The sequence below is a fragment of the Pteropus alecto genome, unplaced genomic scaffold (genome assembly GCF_000325575.1).
Source record: "Pteropus alecto unplaced genomic scaffold, ASM32557v1 scaffold45, whole genome shotgun sequence".
Taxonomy (NCBI): domain Eukaryota; kingdom Metazoa; phylum Chordata; class Mammalia; order Chiroptera; family Pteropodidae; genus Pteropus; species Pteropus alecto.
This window is the reverse complement of record NW_006442491.1, coordinates 16,956,441-16,975,228: the sequence shown is the minus strand read 5'-3', so window position 1 is coordinate 16,975,228 and position 18,788 is coordinate 16,956,441. Positions and strand designations below refer to the sequence as shown.

General features: G+C 39.6%; 1 protein-coding gene across 1 annotated transcript in view; it reads left to right on the top strand.

Annotated features, from left to right (window-relative positions):
* Positions 1-5,018: 5,018 nt before the first annotated feature.
* TGM6 (transglutaminase 6) overlaps positions 5,019-18,788 on the top strand; it is a 48,601-nt gene continuing 34,831 nt past the window's right edge. The window contains exon 1 of the mRNA XM_006922016.2: positions 5,019-5,046. Coding sequence (XP_006922078.2) covers positions 5,019-5,046 — 28 coding nt within the window. The remainder of the gene's footprint in view (positions 5,047-18,788) is intronic.

Here is an 18,788-nt window from a genome sequence, read left to right as displayed (position 1 = left end):
CATATTCTTCCTTAGGAAACTAAAAAGAAGAAGAAGGAGAAGGAGGAGGAGAAATAGGAGGAGAGGAAATTAAACTCAAAATAAGCAGAAGAAAAGAAATAACAAAGAGTATAAATCAATAAAATACAAAACAGAAAAACAAAATGGTGAATCAATGAAACTAAAGTGGGTTCTTTGAATAAATAACACTGACATATCTCTAGCCAGGCTGATTAGGAAAAAATAAAGAAGACACAAATTACTAACACCAGGAATGTGGGACCCTACAGCTATTTGAAGAACAATAAAGGAGTATCATGAGCAATTTAGTGCTAATAAATAAGACAACTTAGATGAACTGGACAAATTCCTTAAAAGACACAAACTATCAAAATTCATTCAAGAAAAACAGATCAAAGCCCAAGAGTCCAGAATATCCCCATATCTGTTAAAGAAACTGAATTTAAAATAAAGACCAACAGAAACTGTTCAGCTGAGCCTAACCCAGTTGCCAACCACAGAACTGGTTGTTGGTTTGTCACTACATTTTTGTGTGGTTTGTTATGCAGCAAAGGGTATTACTAACTATTTTTATTCCTTATCTTCATGAAAACATTTATTTTCTCTCCAGCATTCATTCAAATATTCTCTCTTCCAAGAAAATTTCCCCACATCCCTCTCACCTTGCTGCATCCCAAGCATAGCTGGTTCCTCCTTTCTCTATGCTTCTCTTCATGGTGTACGTGTCTTTTTTAGGCCGGTTTGGCTTAAAATCACCTGGGCTTATGTCTATCCCTCTTCCCCTCTAAGACTATGTATTTCTCTGGGCAAGAGCCATGTTTTCTTTAGCCCTACATCCTTCACATTTAGCACAGTGTCTGGTGTAATTTATGCACTCATAAATATTTATGAAATATTAAGGAAGTGAATGAGATAATAGATGCAAAATGAAAAAATGAATGATTAAACAAAGTGACTAATTGGAATAACTGAAAAAAATTGTTATATCTAACATTCATCTAGAGTGTATAATCTGTTAGTCACTGTTCTAAGTATTTTTAAAAATTCATTGAGTGCCTGCTACGTGCCAGATACTATGCTCAATGTTTTACATTCATTGTTTTACTGAATCCTATATAAGATTCTTGAGAGTTAATCAATGTTATTCTTATTTTTGTCCTACGTTTTCTTTAAATATAAAAAAGACAATCTATGACCACTATATATCTACTAGAATGGCCAAAATCCAGAACACTGACAACACCAAATGCTGACAAGGATGTGGAGCAACAGGAACTCTCATTCATTGCTGGTGGGAATGCAAAATGGTATGGCCATTATTGTTTTAATTTGCATTTCCCTGATGACATATATGGAGCATCTTTTCATATGCTTATTTGCCATCTGTATCTCTTCTCTGCTGAGGTGTTTGTTAAGGTCTTTGGCCTATTTTTTAAATCAGGTTGTTTTCCTACTGAGCTTTAAGAGTTCTTTGTATATTTTGGATAACAATCCTTTATCAGATATGTCATTTGCAAATATTTTCTACTAGTCTGTGGCTTATCTTTTCGTACTTTTGATAGTGTTTCTATATGAGAAATTTTTAATTTTTTGAAGTCCAGCTTATTAATTCTTTTATGGATTGTATCTTTGGTGTCGTATCTAAAAAGTTGTTGTCAAACCTAAGGTAATCTAGATTTTCTCTTATGTTATCTTCTATGAGTGTTATAGTTTTGCATTTTACACTTAGGTCTGTGATTCATTTTGAGTTGATTTTTGTGAAGGGTATAAGTTCTGTGGCTAGATTCATTATTTTTCATATCAATGTCCAGTTGTTCCAGCACCCTTTGTTGAAAAAATCGTCGTTGCTCCATTGTATTGCCTTTGCTCCTTTGTCAAAGTTCAGTTGGCGTATTTATGTGGGGCTCTTTCTGGGCTCTCTATTCCATTCCATTGATTTATTTGTCTATTCTTTTGCCAATATCACAGTTTTGGTTACCATAGCTTTACGGTAAATCTTGAAGTTGAATAGTGTCAGTCTTCTGATGTTGTTCTTCTTAAATATTCTGTTGGCTGTCCTAGGATTTTTGCTTCTCCATATAAACTTTAGAATCAGTTTGTTGATATCCACAAAATAACTCAATGGAATTTTTATTGAGATTGCCTTGAATCTGTAGATCAAGTTGGGAAGACCTGATATCCTGACAATATTGAGTCTTCCTATCCATGAACATGGAATGCCTGTCCTATATTTGGTGCTTTGATTTTTTTTAATCAGTTTTGCAGTTTTCCTTTCATAAATCTTGTACATATTTTCTTAGAATTATACCTATTTCACTCGTATAGGTGGTAAACAGTATTATGGGTTTTGGTTTTTTTTTTTCAAATTCTACCTGTTCACTGGTGATATATAAGAAAACGATTGACTTTGTATAGTAACCTTAAAGTCTGCAACCTTGCTATATTTCCTTTCTTCCACATGGAAGTCTAGTGAGGGCTGAAGTTGGGTATCTCCCTTCCCCAGGTCAGTTAGGCTCTGAAAAAACCCCAGCAGGTTTGGCTCTGATTAAACAGTTTATCCTGAAGGTAGACCTTGTTAAAAACAGAATGCTCTGAGATATTTCAAAATAGCTGCTTTCCCCTTACCCATGCCTGAAGCATGTGGGGATTTTTCTCTGATCTTGACTGTGAGAATATAATAGGGCTCCTGGAGGTAAAACTGAAAAAAAGTGTGGAGGCTTCTCTCTATGACTGAGTTTTTAACTCTCAGATTTGACCACAGTTCAGATTTCCCTTTGCCAGCACTGATTCTCATGGAGGTTGCTGCTCATGGGTTTCTGCTCCTATAAGTTGTGATTCTCTGTATTCTCCTGTCAGCCTCTCCAATTCGGGGGCTGAAATTTACTCTATGACTTCACTTCTCTTATAGTTCTCAGAAAAGTCGTTGATTTTTCAATTTGTTCAACTTTTTATTTGTTATCAGGACAGAGTGGTAACCTCCAAGCTTCTTACAGGCCAGGCTGGAAAACAGAAATCTGTTCTAAGCATTTTATAAGTGTTTATTTAACCTCTAGACACTACCTTGAGGAAAGAATGAATTTTATCTCTACTTTATAAATGAGGGAACTGAGACTTAGAGAGTTAATTAGGTCACAGGAGAGTTAGTAAATGCCAGCACTGGTACCCAGGTAGACGGGCTCTAGTGCCTAACCTTTATGTTATGCAGTACTACCTACACAAATTCTAAGAAGGTACCCGGTGATAAATGTCATCACAGGTTTACAAAGAGACAAGGAAGCAAAAGATGCAGAAACTCAAGGAAGTCTGTCTCTGCTATGGCACCCAGCCCATGAGAGGCATTCTTGGATGCCTCCTTCCACCCTACTTTTCTGTAATGCTTAGTCATTGGCTTTTGCATTTCTATACTGAGAAAGAGCCATCAGCAGGAGATCTAAGAATCCCTCTTTCCAGAAGCTGCCTTCACCCACCCTGCTTCTGGATCTAGGCCACTTCTCTTCCCAAATTTGGTTGCACCTGCCTCAGAAGCCAGCCTCACACAGCTAGAGTCAACCAGCGTCTCCGGAAGCCTTCACAGTAGTAGGGCTCTTCCTGCCATTATGTCATTTCTCCTCCCAGCAACCTTCAAAGGTGGACATTATTTACGCACCTTGTACCAATGGGGAAACAGAGGCTTAGGGCCGGTTCTTCTCTCCAGTCTCTGCTCTCGTACTAGCTTTAACATACCTTTATGATAACCTACAGTACTCTCTTGCAGTTATTTGTTTATCTGTCAGTGATCACCAATCTACAGGACGGAAACATAGGCAAATGTGCATAAAATGATTTATTGATGTCATATTATAATATATAATATGTTCAGTGACATTACATAATAAGTTCAATGTGTTTGACTTCTTGAACACCATAATTCGTTGTGCTATGCAAAACTGCCATGAAATTGGAGTGTTAACACAGCAATTTCATTAATCCTGTATGCTTCCTCAGATGATCTGTTTCTCTTATTTTCATTGAATAAACCTGCACCTATAGCATGTTTCAGAAGATGTAATCAAGGGGATTCGATCTGAATGCTCAACCTGAAGCTGGAAAGGCAGGTGGATGGGGACTGGGAAAAGCTGAACACTGACTGGCCAGAGTTAATTTCAATTTGGTGGAACAAAGCAGGGGAAGTGGCCCTGTGGCAGATACTTTCCAAAAATAGCCATAGTAATAGCTCTGATTCCATATGCTCTTCCAGACTCAATCAAAAGATTGAATCTAATTTCTTCCTTTCTCAAAGGGTTGTCCTTTGAGACTGACTTGATGAACAGAATGCAGCAGAAATGATGCTATGTGTCTTCTGATAGATCATAAAAAACGCCATGACTTCTGCCTGGCTCACTCTCTCAGGAAACTCTCCTCGGAACCCAGCCTCTATGTTGTGAGGAAGCCCAGGGCACATGGAGAGGCCTCATGTAAGTGTGCCAGCCAAAAGCCCAGCTAAGATTCCTGCCACCAGCCAGAAAAGACCACCAACCATGTGAGTAAATAAGCTTGGAGTAGCTTTAGCCCCAAACATTGAGTTACATTGAGTCTTCGAGCAGAGGCCTCAGAGATTGTGGCGCAGAGGCAAGCCATTCTCACCATGCCCTGTCTGAAATCTTCACTTATAGGAACAGTAAATGGATGTTTTACATCGCTAAATTTGGGCATAGTTTGCTGTACATCAATAGTAACTGGAATAAGCTCCAATACATGTCAACTTGGTGAATAATTTCTCAGTGTCACTCATATCTCTCTATTATTTCCAGGGTTATCAATGTCTATGTGAGCATTATGCACAGGCGTTAAAGCCAATTATAGCCTTTTTATCTAAATATCATTTTATTGTTGTTCTCCACTGCATTTGGCTAGTGCCTGTTTATTGGGGAGGCAGGCATTCTCTCTACCCAGGGCAAGGACAACCCTTGTGATTCTCTTTAAGAATAGGGTTTTCTCTTTATGATGCTCCCTCATAGTCCATGATGTACTTGCTCGTCATGAAGGAAGAGAAGTGGGAGACTCCAGGTAACTCCAGAGGAAAGAATGTGAACTGAGGTAAAGGGGCTTAACTGCCCATCTGGTGACTCTCAGGTCAACCCCTTCCCAAAGCAATCCTCTGTAAATATCCATGCATCCATCAGTCATCTCAGCATCTACTCAGTCAATCACAACCATCTGGAGCACCTTCTATGTGTCAGGCACATAGAAGGGGAGCCAGACAGAAGCAGGTAAACAAACAAATAAAATACTGAAAGACTGTGATAAGTGCAATGAATGAAAGACCCAGGTGTTAGCCTAGATGGATAATAGGCTACCTTCCCCTGTGGCCAAGGAAGGCCTCTCTGAGGAGAAAGTCTTGTCTTTCCACTGAGCCCTAAATGAGGCAAGCATGTTTGCAAACAATGGAAACCAACTCTGGCTGGATCAAGGAGAGGAAAAATATTGAAAGGACATTAGGAAACTCACAGAGTAAGTGGAGAAGCTGGAGGACCAGGTTTAGAGAGTGGGCAGGAGCGAAGGGTGGCTATGCAGCCAGCATCACTGTCAAAATTGCATCACAGAACCCAGGACTTCGTTGCTTGACCTAATAACAATATGGCACTAGAATCCATTTTGGCCACCAGAACTATCACCATTGTCCCCCAGAATAGAGTCTCCATTGTCTCTGCTTCTTCTTACCACCAGCTTCCAATTAAAAATTCCAAATGAGACCACGTGCTTGGCTGAGCCTAAATGTTGCTCTTGCTGCAACAAAGTCTGGGGACTTTGAATAAGATACCTGGATCTGCAGCAGCCATCTTAGGACTATGAAGCAACAAGCATAAAGAAGAAAAGGCAACAGCCATGGAGAGCAGAACAGAAAGCTTGAAAGAACTAGATTCTTCACGATACTGCTGAGCTGCTATACCAGATTAAAGACTGGTCAATTCTGGATATTTTAATAAATAAATAATAAAGGTCTTTAGAATTTAAACCACTACAGGCATATCTTGTTTTATTGTGCTTCATTTTATTGTTTCACAGATGTTGCATTCTTTACCAATTGAAAGCACGACCCTCTACTCACAAGATTACAGCTTTATTGTGATACTCACTTTATTGTGGTGGTCTGGAACTGAACCTGAAATATCTCTAAGGTATGTCTGTGTTGTCAGAGATTTTAGTGCTTGCAGCAAAAGCGTTTTTATCTATTAAAAAAGGAAAGAAACACTTGCTCAAGTAATTCTTATCTAAAGTGACTGTGCTCTAATGCACTTGCATAGCATCCAGATGTATCGAAGCAGTCCACCGAACATACTTGATGAATTCTGCCAACACAGGAACCCTGGTTTAGAGGAGCAAACTCCAGTCTGCTCCATTTTCTTGCTCCTCCTCTGAGTCATAACTTCTCATCTGCAAAACTAAATGTGATAGTGAGTATCAAATAGCTAACAGTGCCTGGACACATAAACAAGATAAATAATATTACTTAGTGCACCAAACTGCCTGGGGATTCTGGCTCGGCATCTCAACTGACTGTATGACTTTGGGCAAATTACTGAAACTCTCTATACCTCAGTTTCTTCATTTGTACAATGCAGACAATAATGGTGCCCACCTCATAGAGTTGTGATGATCAGTAAGTTAATCATGTTGAGCACTCAAAACAGTGCCTGGCAGAGAGCACGTGTTCAGTAAAGGTTAGCTTTAGTTATTATTCCCAGGGTCAAGCATTGATCAAAGCACCATCTTGGACAAAGAGGTTCCCCACTCTACCTTACAGCACCAGGATTTGAGAGTACCAGGGAGGACACTACCATTCTGCCTGGGGGTAATTGGGAAGACTTTTAAAGGAGGTGAGATTTGATTTCCCTTTCGGTCAGAAGTGGTTAATCAGAGTTCATGGCAGCAAGAGAGACCAAGGCTGAGCCTCAGTTCAGAGCTCTCAGGGTTTGCCTAGAGCAGAGGAGAGGCCCATGTCTCTGGGAATCGCATGGCTAGACACTGAGAGCTGCAGCCTGCGTTAAGGACAAAAGACCCAAGCCTGCTGCAATCTCAAAGATAACCAACAGAGGGAGACCTAGACCAGGACCAGCCTCCAGAATTTAGCAATAAGCCAAGGGCAGACTCAGGAAACCAGATGATTTCAATGTGCACTCAAGACAGAACCAGCACCCTACGGAATACATTAAAAGCCCCTGGGAAGCTTGTTATTACTGCATGTATTAATCCAACATGAGAGGAGGTTGAGGAGTGGAGTAGAACACAGATGTTTATGACACTCCAAATCCCTTGGCCTCACCTGTCACTTGTCCCAGTCACTACTTCATTCTGGATTTGACTCTGGCATGTGACAGTACTTTCTCTCGTAACTCCACTTTAGACTATCATCCCTTGTCTATGACTTTCCTTCTGATGCTAAGGACCCGGCTCGGCATCCGCTTACAAACAGTTAAAATGATAACTTTTATGTTATAAATATGTTATCAAATTTTTCTAAATAACTCCTAAAAGAACAGAATAAAACAATCATTATAGAACTAGGTTGATGTGTTTATAATGTATAAAAATGCAATTTGTATGACAATAATTACGCAAAGTGTTGAGGAAATGGAGCTGTGTTGGAGTAGTTTCTATATGTCATTCCCATTAAGTTAGTATTGATTCAAAGTAGATTGTTTTAAGTGAAGATGCTAATTGTAACTCCAGGGCAATCACTGAGAAAACAACTTCAAAACGATAGTGAAGAAACAACAAAGAAATTAAAAGAGTATATTAGAAAATATCTATTTAACACAAAGTCAGTAATAGCGGAAAGAAGAAAAAAGGACAGAAAAAAATAGCAAAATGGCAGATGCAAATCCTGCCTTAATGGTAATTACATTAAGTGTAAATGGGTTAAACCCTACAATTAAAAGGCAGAAGCTGGCAGAATGTATTACAATAAATGACTAAACTATATGCTGTCTACAAGACGTACTTCAGATTCAAAGACACAAAATGTTGAAAGTAAAAGGACAGAAAAATGCATACTATGCATACATTAACCAAAAGAGAGCTGAAGTGGCTGTACTAATATTAGACAAAATAGACTACAAGACAAAAATTCTTACTAGAGACAAAATAATTCATGTTCTTTAGGCAGGATCTCTGTAAACAAAGCCCCCCCCCAAAATACACATACTTATCGTCACTCCAGAAGTTTCTCCTGGACACTGATGTTTAGGAACAGGTGGTGGATGTAGTAGGCCCATGGAGGATTGAATCTTGCCTACACTTTCTTTTAAAAGTGTTTGAATTTATTGTTAACATTTGAAAATCAAGAGACCGACATAACAGCCAAACTTGCTGCTTTTCATGTAAAGACTGGCCACACTGGGTCTGCATTTCTGCTTCATAATTTTGGCTCCAACTGAAAGCAGGCTTCCTCTTTAGATGGATCTGTTGTTTAATTCTCCATAGTTCTCCTCTGGAAGAGACTTGGAGCTTGGCCAAGCCAACACTCTCCTCCACCCTTACTATCCAATCTCATTTCATAGATGGGGAAACAGACTTACCAAGGCAGGAGATTGCCAAGGCTGGCACAGGGAGGCTCAGGCAGGATCAGGTCCTCTGCTCCTAGTCACCATCCCCATCTCTCCATAGCACTAGTCAGTCTTACCATAAAGAAGCAGACATGCTGCCTTTGAACTCTTACCATCTGAGTTGGGCTAATCTGGGCTCCTCTTTCACCCTTCCCTGTAGCCTAGGGTCTGCAAATCCTTGCTCCCCTATCAAAACCATTTTTGGAGACCTCAACAATCAAGTAACAGAGTTGTATGGATGGCAGCAATTCAGGGAGGGTACTGACAGGAGAACTTGAATTTTAACAGATCCAGTGTGAGCTGAATGAGTAGTTGAGATTCTAATGCTAGAATTTCAGGCACGGGCCAGGGAATTGGGGATATACATTCATACATATATTGTGGAGGGAGGCACACTGAATATTCCCACTAGTGCTGAATCGTAATCACACTGTAAAGAGAAGTGTCATTCAAATTATTTCAGCTGCAAAACCCTTTCTTCAAATGAAATGACTAATGGGATTTTAATATATATAAAGTAATCAGGAAAGTTCCATGATTTGGTGAGAGTGGGGACCAGGAGCTGGATTCACTCCACTTCCCCTTGCAGTAGACTCTCCCGATGGACTGTGCCTTCCTCTCAGCACAGCTGGAGTAGAGAGTCCCATGCACCATTGCCAGGGTCCTGTAGCAAGTGCATGCCATGGCACGTCTCTGCTATTTTCAGATAAGCTTCAGAGCTTGCTCAGCCACATGCAGGCACATTCCAGAAGTGTGGGGAATTGAACACCTCTGAAGGTGACCCACTACCAGTGGGGCTGGAATTGGCCCTACCACCTTTTTGGAGGGACAATTCTAAAGTGTATTCCATACAGTTCTTCAGAGAGTGCCTTGCAGGATGAAGCCCCAGTTGCCCATAGTAATTGTCTCAGCCTGTTCAGGCTGCTGTAACAAATTCCAGAGACTGGATGACTTGTCAACAACAGAAATTTCTTTCTCACAGATATGGAGGCTGCAAGTTCAAGATCAGTGTACCAGTTTGGTCGGGTTCTGGTAAGGGCCCTCTTTCAGGTTGCAGACTACTGACTTCTCATCGTGTCCTCACAGGCAGAAAGAGTAAGGGAGTTCCGTGTAGTCTCTTTTCTAAGGGCACTAATTGCATTCACATCCTAAAGATCCCACCTCCTTGTAATACCATCACAACGGGGGCTGAATTTTAACATTTGAATTTGGGGTGGAACGCAAACATTCAGTACATAACAGCAATCCACTTATTAACACATACTTTATTGACATTACTCTGTCCGTGTCACACTTCATCTCCTTCACTCTGCCTCCTTGGATCACTTTCCAAATCAAGTATTGCCACCCAAGCTTTTGCCTTAGGTTCTGCTTTCAGGGGAATCCAAACTAAGACATCTAACCACTGCCCCCAACGTGCCTCCCAGATGCTTGCCAGGGCTCCTCCATATGGCTGACAACCACTACCCAAGCATCTCTAGACCCCAGGCTTCTTGACTACTGTGCCCTAGACCCCTTCACCTCCCAAAAGCCATCTGGACTCTGGAAAAAGTAGCCAAAAAGAAAATATCAGTGCAATTGACTTCATGCAACATTTAAAGTGCTTTATGTAAAATAAGAACACAGTAAACAGGCCATGGTAACTGAAAGGGGAAGTTGAGCAGATTGTGGGGAAATAAAAAGATTGGTTTGGGACATGTGTTTTCGGTGCTTGAGTGGAGTTTCCAGTAGACACCGGTTATTGGTTTCTGGAATTCAGGAGACACAGTTTTGAAAGACATCAAACGGTAAGTGATATTCAAAGTCATGGACATGAATGAAATAACTCAAGGTGAATGTTTAAAGCAAAAAAAAAAAAAAGCAAAAGAATCGCTGTTTTAAACCATAACCATGGTGATTTCTGAAAGGTGAGGTTTTAGTGATAGTAGAATAAAAGAACTTCTATTTTAACTTTAGACACCTTTTTTCAGCTTTATTGAGGTATAATTAACAAATAAAATTGAAAGGTATTTAAAATGTACATCGTGACAATTTGATACACATATACACTATAAAAAGATTTCCCCATCTAGTTAATTAACACGTTCATCCTCACATATTTATCTTTGTGAGAACATTTAAGTTCTATTCTCTTAGCAAATTTCCATTACGCAAGACAATATTATCAACTGTAGTGCCATGTTTTACATTAGATCCTCAGAATTTATTTATCTTATATCTGAAAGTTCATACCCTTTTACTAACTTCTCCACCCCCAGCCCCTAGCTACCATCATTCTACTCTCTATGAGTTTTTATGAGTTTGAATTTTTTCATACACTTCTGATTTGATGTTTTACACATATTTATCTTTAGTAGTCTAGCATGAGAGAGTCAAAGACAGAGTCATGGAGACCCCATGTTGTACCTGCTGGATGCTCCTCCTGACATCCTCTCAGTACCTAGACAAGGGGGGCCAACTCCCAACACATGCCCAAGCTCAGTGGCAGGTTTGTTTCACCCTCCTGATCTTAACTATGCTGTACTACCCAGCACATTGCATGCCATGGGATTTGCTCAAAGAGGCAAAGAAAGTTTATTTGTTCTTTGTAATCACCACCTGACAGCTGCCAAATCCCCCTGGGCTGTTTCAGAGGGCAGTTCCCCAAGATAGGCATCAGCCTGCCACCTATAAAACTCAGGATGAGACGCCAACTCCACCAAAGGCTTTGTCCATCTGGAAGAGAGGCCCCACCCTTGGTCCTGGTGGGCAGCCAGGGCCACGACACAGAGGTGGAGGAGATCAGAGAAAAGTGGGAGTGGGGTGCACACAACTCCCCATCCTGCCACAACCAACGCTGACATGGTCCTTGGCCAAAATATCCCCTCTCTGAGCCACAGTTTCCTCATCTGTAAAATGGAAATAATTACACATACATTTCAGCCTCTTTGAGCAAAATCACATGAGATAGTATATTTGAAATTTCTTGTAAATTTCTGACAAAGGATTGTTCTTATTACTCTGTTGTCACCAGGAATAGCCCATTTCCAAACACAAGGGTTTATGAAGTCTCTGAGAGGATGGTCCTGAAGGTCCCCTGTCCATGAATCCCAAAGTTCTGTCAACTGTGAACCATCTACACGATTTTTACCTTTCCATGAGAAGTACTGCTTCTGCCATTTACATACTTAATATTTTTCTTTAAACCAACAGCTCCCTTTTTCTCAGCAGCATCCTAAGCAAGTTAAGAGTGTGATGGAACAATCTTGCTTCAAAGAAACCTGGACCAGCCTCGATCTGACACCAGACCTCATTCTGCAGTGAACAGCCTGTCACTTTCCTCACACCTCTCTTAAAAATGTGCAAAGAAGAAATAAAATTAAAATAAAGTCTGCTTTTCCAAATCTACCCATTAAATGGTGAGACAAGAAAAAAATGATTTTCTCTTTTTTATTTTATTTTTATATTTTATCAATATTTTATTTACTTGCCCATCAGGCCTGCCCCTAGCACTTGCTATCTGGGGCAAGAATAGAATGGAGGCCCACTAATTATATGTATATATATTTAAAAGTCAAAAATCAAGGTAATAGGCTGCTAAAAATACGCATTTTCTCCTTCAGCCTTGACAAATACATCTTCAAAATGACCTAGAAGTATTATTTTGCCTTAAAAAGCAAGGAAATTCTGATGCATGCTACCACATGGACGAAAAACTTGAGGATATTTTTCTAAGTGAAATAAGCCAGTCACAAAAAGACAAATATAGTATCATTCCATTTATATGAGCTATCTGGATCAGTCAAAAGCATAGAAACAGAGAATAAAATTGTGGTCGTCAGGAGCTGGGGTGGAGGAATGGGGAGTTATTGTTTAATGGGTACAAAGTTTCAGTTTTACAAGATAAGAAGAGTTCTAGAGATGGATGGTGGAGATGGTTGCACAACATTATCAATGAACCGTACACTTAAAAATGGTTAAGATAGTAAATTGTAATTTTTGTGTATTTTACTATAATTTTTTGTTTAAATTAAAAAACAAAAAAACAGTGACCTGGAAGACCAGTCATAAACTTTTGACTGGGATTTTGTGCCACAAATAATGGTGTAGAAAAACAAGCCCCCAGCCACTAGCCCTAAATCACTCCCTCTTCATTCCCACTCGTGGCCCTGTGCCACCATTCAGTGTGCAAAAGGATACCCCAGGACTCCCAGTTCAAACAAGATGACATAGACTTGATCTCCCTACTCATCTCCACTCAGTTCAAATATAAACCCTAGAAGAAATGCAAGAGGCTACTGAAGGAGAACCTTCCAGAGGAAAAGTGGTAAGAGGAAGGTGAACTGGCTAGAAACCCCAGGACTAGAGGAACGACACAAGAGCAGGGTGTCTTACATCGCCCACCCAAGAGAATAAGGCCATCCAGACCCAACCCTAATGTAGCAACCGAAGGCGGTCCAGGTGGCTCCCCAGATTGAATGGGAAGTCACTCCAACACCACCAGGCTGACCCCAGCACTGGCAGTGGGGACCAATACAACCTCCTCTGGAAATAGGAGTCAGGGAAACACTCTCCTCTCCCCACCCACTACCCCAGGCCTGAGAATTCCCTCCCACCCAGAGACACCGGGTGCGAGGTGGCACTGGCAAGGAGGACCCTGCCGTGATGAACACCAAGAAATGTCCAAACCCGGGTGGTTTCATTGCAGAATTCCATCAAACATTAAAGGAGAATTTTGTGCTATCTCTTGCAGAAAATAGAAAAAAAAAAGAGTCCTTCCTGGGTATTTTGTTTGTTTGTTTGTTTATTGTTTGTTGGGGGTTTTTTTGTTGTTTTTTGTTAGTTTGTTTGTTTTGGTTTTGATTTTTCAGTTTGTCTTACCTTTGTCTGGTTTTGGTATCAAGGTACTACTGACTTCCAAGTTACTGTGTGTGGTGTCTCTGTAATTTACTTCCCTTTATTGCTGGGTTTGATGTACCATGGCCTGTTAAACAATTCTCCCACTGAAGAACTTGTTGTTTTCAGCTTTGGGGTATTACAAATAAAGCTGCTATGGACATTCATGTACAAGTTTTTGTGTGAACATAAGTTTTCCTTTCTCTGGGATAAATGCCAAAGAGTGCAGTTTCTGGGTCATGAGGGAATTGCATGTTTCATTTTATAAGTAACGGCCAAACTGTTTCCAGAGTGTCTGTAGCATGTCACATTCCCTCCAGAAACATATGCGCGATTTCTGTCCTTCACGTCCTCGCCAGCATTTAGAGCACACTATTGATATACACAACACCTTGGATGAATCTTATGGGAATTATGCTGTGTAGAAGAGGATAAAAAGCCAATCCCAAGAGACTGTAATCCTAAGAGTATGTATACTGTATGATCATATTTATATAACGTTGTTAAAATGACAGCATTATAGTAATGGCGAACAGATTATTGGTTGCCAAGGGTTAGAGAGAGAGAGAAGGAGGGCAAGAGGGAGGTCGGAATGGTTACAAAGAGCAATCTTTTTATAATAAGACCCTCTGGAACTATTCTCTATCTTGGCTGTGGTGGTGGATACACAAATTTACACATGTAATTAAAATGTGCGTAAACTAAATACACACAGAGACACACACAAATATCAATATGATTAAAAGGGGAAACCTGAGTAAGGTCCCTGGATTCCATCGATGTCAATATCCTGGTTATAATATTGTACTATATAGTTTTCTAAGATGTTACCTTTGGGGAAAACTGGGTAAAGAATACCTGAGTTTCTCTGTGTTATGTCTTGCTGCGTGTGATTCTGCAATTATTTCAAAATTCAAAGTTTAATTTAAAAAAGACTTCTCAGCCAACATGTTCCAGTGCCATCTGCACCCATCTGTCAATAGCCAGCCCTGGTCTATTTCTCAGATCTAGGGCTACACACAACAGTGTCCAGTGCACCAACAAAAGAACCACCCTGGGGACGAGACCTACTCAGGATTTAGATGCAGGCTTGGTGCTGTATGATCAGGGCATTTGGTGGTCCCAGAGCATGGTCTAGATTAAAGATGGGTCACAGGCTCCATGTGGTCATGGCCTCTTAACGCCATAGAATTCTCTTCCTGTGGAGAAGGACATGGTGCATGGCCCAGGTCTAAGGACATATCAAATATCCCTATAAGGTTTGTATAAAAATCATCAGTCACCCATTTCCTGTCTCCTAATCCCCGCTCTCCAGTGGGAACTGCTCTCCCTTTTTGTGGTAAGCAGCATTCTAAGGTGGCCACTGTCATGGTAATTTTATGTGTCAACTTGACTGAGCCACAGGGTACCCAGATATTTGGTCAAACGTTATTCTGACTGTTTCTGTGAAAGTCTTTTTGGATGAGATTAACATTTAAATTAGTAGACTGAATAAAGCAGATTGCCCTCCTTAATGTAGGTGGGTCTCATCAATCAGATGAAGGCCTAAGGAGAACAAAAAGGCTGACCCTCCTGTGAGTAAGAGGAAACTCCTGCCTTTTGAGCTGGAACATTGTTTCTTCTGCCTACAGACTCAAACTGAAATATCGGTTGTTCTTGGGCCTTGAGCCTGCCAGCCTTCAGACTTGAACTAGAATTACACCATTGGCTCTCCTGGGTCTCCAGCTTGCCAGCTCACCCTGCTGCTCTTGTGCTTTGTCAGCCCCCATAATCACATGAGCCAATTCCTTATAATGAATTTCTTTCTTCCTATCTATCTATCTACCTATTTATCTTATTGGTTCTGTTTTTGTAAAGAACTCTGACTAATATAACCACTGAAGACACTTGCCCTCATAAAAATCCCCTTTCCTTTGAATGGGAGTAGAAACTACGAGTATGATATTACTCCCATGATTGTGTTATATTGCATGTCAAAAGGGAAATTATTCCAGGTGGGTCTGACCTTACCAGGTGAGCCCTTTGAAAGTAAAGGATGCAGCAGAAGAAATCAGAGAGATCTGCTCTGGCCAGCCTAGAAGAAAGCAAAACATCCACATTGCAAACTGACTATGGGGGCCAGTTGGCAAGTAATTGTGAGTAGCTTCTAGGAGCTGAGAGTAATCCCCAGCTGACAGCCGGCAAGAAAACAAAGACCACAGTCTTAAAACTGCTTGGAAGAGGACCCCAAGCTTGCAATGAGAGGGGAGCCCTAGCCAACATCTTGATTTTAGCCATGCGAAGCCCTCAGCAGAGAATCCAGTTAAACTAAGCCTAGACCTGCTGTGAAATAATAGTTGGGTGCGGTTTTGTTGTTGTCGTTTTGATTTAGTTTGACTTTTTTCACTAACATTTTTACATATACAAGGTCATACTGAAGACTATAGACTTGTCATATTTGGTTACTACTCAAGTTAAAGGGGCCCAGAACATTTTCAAAGGGCTTTAATGAACACACCCCTCCCTCCATCCTTTAAAGAGAAGTGAAGTTCTTTAAAGGGGAGTGTACTACTCTATATTTTGGCATGGAATTAAATAAAAAAAAAAAAAACAGAATGAAATAGCCAAAGAAAATTAAGAAGGAGAAGGAGGAGGAGGGGAGAGAAGAAGAGAGAAAGAGGGGGGAAGAGGAGGAGAATGAAAACTAGGTTATAACTCTGCCTCATGGTAGGTTCTCTTCATCAGGTTAGTGGGCTGCTACACACACCAGCCTAGAACAATACCATACAATTAGATTATATAGGTTTTTTTTATTGAGGCAAACTTCACATAAAATTAACCACTTTAAAGCGAACAATTCAGTGGCATTTAGTACGTTCACAATATTGTACAACCACCGCCTCCATCTAGTTCTAAAACATTTTCATCTCCCAAATGAGAACCCCATATCCATTAAGCAGTCACTCCCCATTATGCCTCTCCCCAACCCTCAGCAACCATCTATCAGCTTTCTGTCTCTCTAGTTTTACCTATCCTGGATATGTCACATGAAAGGAGTGATACAGTATGTGACCTTTTATGTCTGGCTTCTTTAACTTAGAGTAATGTTTTCAAGGTTCATCCATGTTGTAGCATGTGTCAGTGCTTCATTTCTTTTTATGGCTGAGTAATATTACATTGAATGCATATCCTATGATTTGTTTATCCATGATCCACTGGTGCACATTTGGGTTGTTTTCCCTTCTGCATTTGTGAATGATGCTGCCATGAATGTGGTATACATATACTTGTCTGAGGCCCTATTTTCAATTTTTTTAAATATAGTCCTAGGAGTAGAATTACAGGGCCATATGGTAATTTTATGTGTAACTTTTTAAGGAGCCACACCAAACTGTTTTCCATGAATGTTGTTTTATGCTGCCGGTGGTGGTAATTTATTATGCAGAATTAAAAAACAAGTACATTAAGCAGTCGGTTAGCTCAGTTGGTTAGAGTGTGGTGCTAATAAAAACAAGTACGTCTTTCTTTCACCTGACTTTTAAAACAATTTTACATTCATGTCTCCAAAAAACATGCACAATTATTAATCACTGCTTCTTTATATATTTCAAAACTATTGTGGCAACTGTCCAGTGACTTCTCACCATGGAAAATGAGAGTTAATTTCTTTTAATTCCCAAGTACAGCCTACCCAGTTTTATATTCCCAGTTGATTATGTTACACTTTTGATTAGATTATAATGTAGTGCTTACATTATTAAAACATCCATGTAGGTAAACCATGCGTACTTTTCCTTTCCTGTATGACATTTTATTTTCCCTGGAATTCATGATTTCAAATCTAGGCTTTACATTTGCTTTATTTTCTATATACTTATTACATTTCAAAAACCAAACACTTTGCCAATTGTTAAAATAGCCTCTCAGAACTTTCAGAAACACTAGATATTCTGTGAATTTTAACTGCTGAAGAAGTTTCTGTCAGAGCCTTCTCACTTGCCCTACTCTGAACTGATTACTCCTGATGCCCAATGCCCAGCTGGCCTCCTGAGGTTTCCTTCTGGATCATCCTGGAACTTGCCTCTCTTCTATGTTGGAGCTCTTGTTTTCTTCCATCGCATATTTTTTTCCTTACCTGGCTTACTCCCTTTTTTATGTTGCAGGATATTCTCCAGTAATGTTCCAAGAAAGGGTCCCTGGAGGGAAACAAAGGTCTTTATTTTACCCTTGTACTTGGCTTATAGGTTGGCTGGGTAGAAAATTCTAATCTAAACATTATTTTCCCTCAGAATTTTCTGCATTCTAGTGTTACTATGTTTTTAGTACGTAATAACTAGATTTAAAGACTTTGTTTCAAATAAAAATATGTATATGAATGTTCATTTCAGCAATATTCACAATAACCAAAAAGTGGAAACAACCCAATGTCCATCAAAAGATGAGTAGATAAACAAAATATGGCATATTCATACAATAGAATATTATTTGGCCATAAAAAAGGAATAAAGTACTGATACATGCAACATGACAGAAATATTCTGGAACAGGATAGTGGTAATGGTTGCACAACACTGTAAATGTACTAAATACCATTGAATTGTACTCTTTAAAATGGTAAAAATAATAAATTTTATGTTATGTGAATTCTATCTCAATTAAAAAAAAAAACTCTGAGACATTTGCTGAAGTTTGGGATGTGACATTCTAGAGTTATAGTTCAAAAAAATTGAAACCACTTCCACCCCCAATTCTTTATCTGTGACATATTGCTTTCCTTTGAAAATTTATAGAACCTTCTCTTTGTCTCTAGTATTCTGTAATTTCACAAGACTTGCTGAATGTTCATGTTCATCCATTACCCACTCTACTTGGCATTCAGTAAGTCCTGTTCATGTTCATCCATTATCCACTCTACTTGGCATTCAGTAAGTCCTTTTGACCTGGAAAGTCATATTCTGATAATTTTTTTACTATTTCGTTAATAATTTATCTCTATCTATCTCTATCTATGTCTCTCTTTCTGAAGCTTCTATTGCTCAGATATTGGACCTTATGGACTGGCCTTCTAGTTTTCTTATCTTTTCTCTTTCATGCATTGTTCTTTGCTTTTATTTTTACACTAGTTGCTGAGCAACATCTTCAACTTTATTTTCCAAGATTTATATTCAAAATTTTCATTTCTGCTATTATAGTTTTAGTTTTCTAGAGTTTTGCTTGTTTGTTTTGAATGTTTCTCTTTTTTTTTAATATCATACCCTGTTTTTGTTTCATAGTTGTAATATCTTTTCGCAGTTCTAAAGATATCAAGAAACGTCTCTCCTCGAGTAGGCTGTTTTCTCCAAGGTTCTT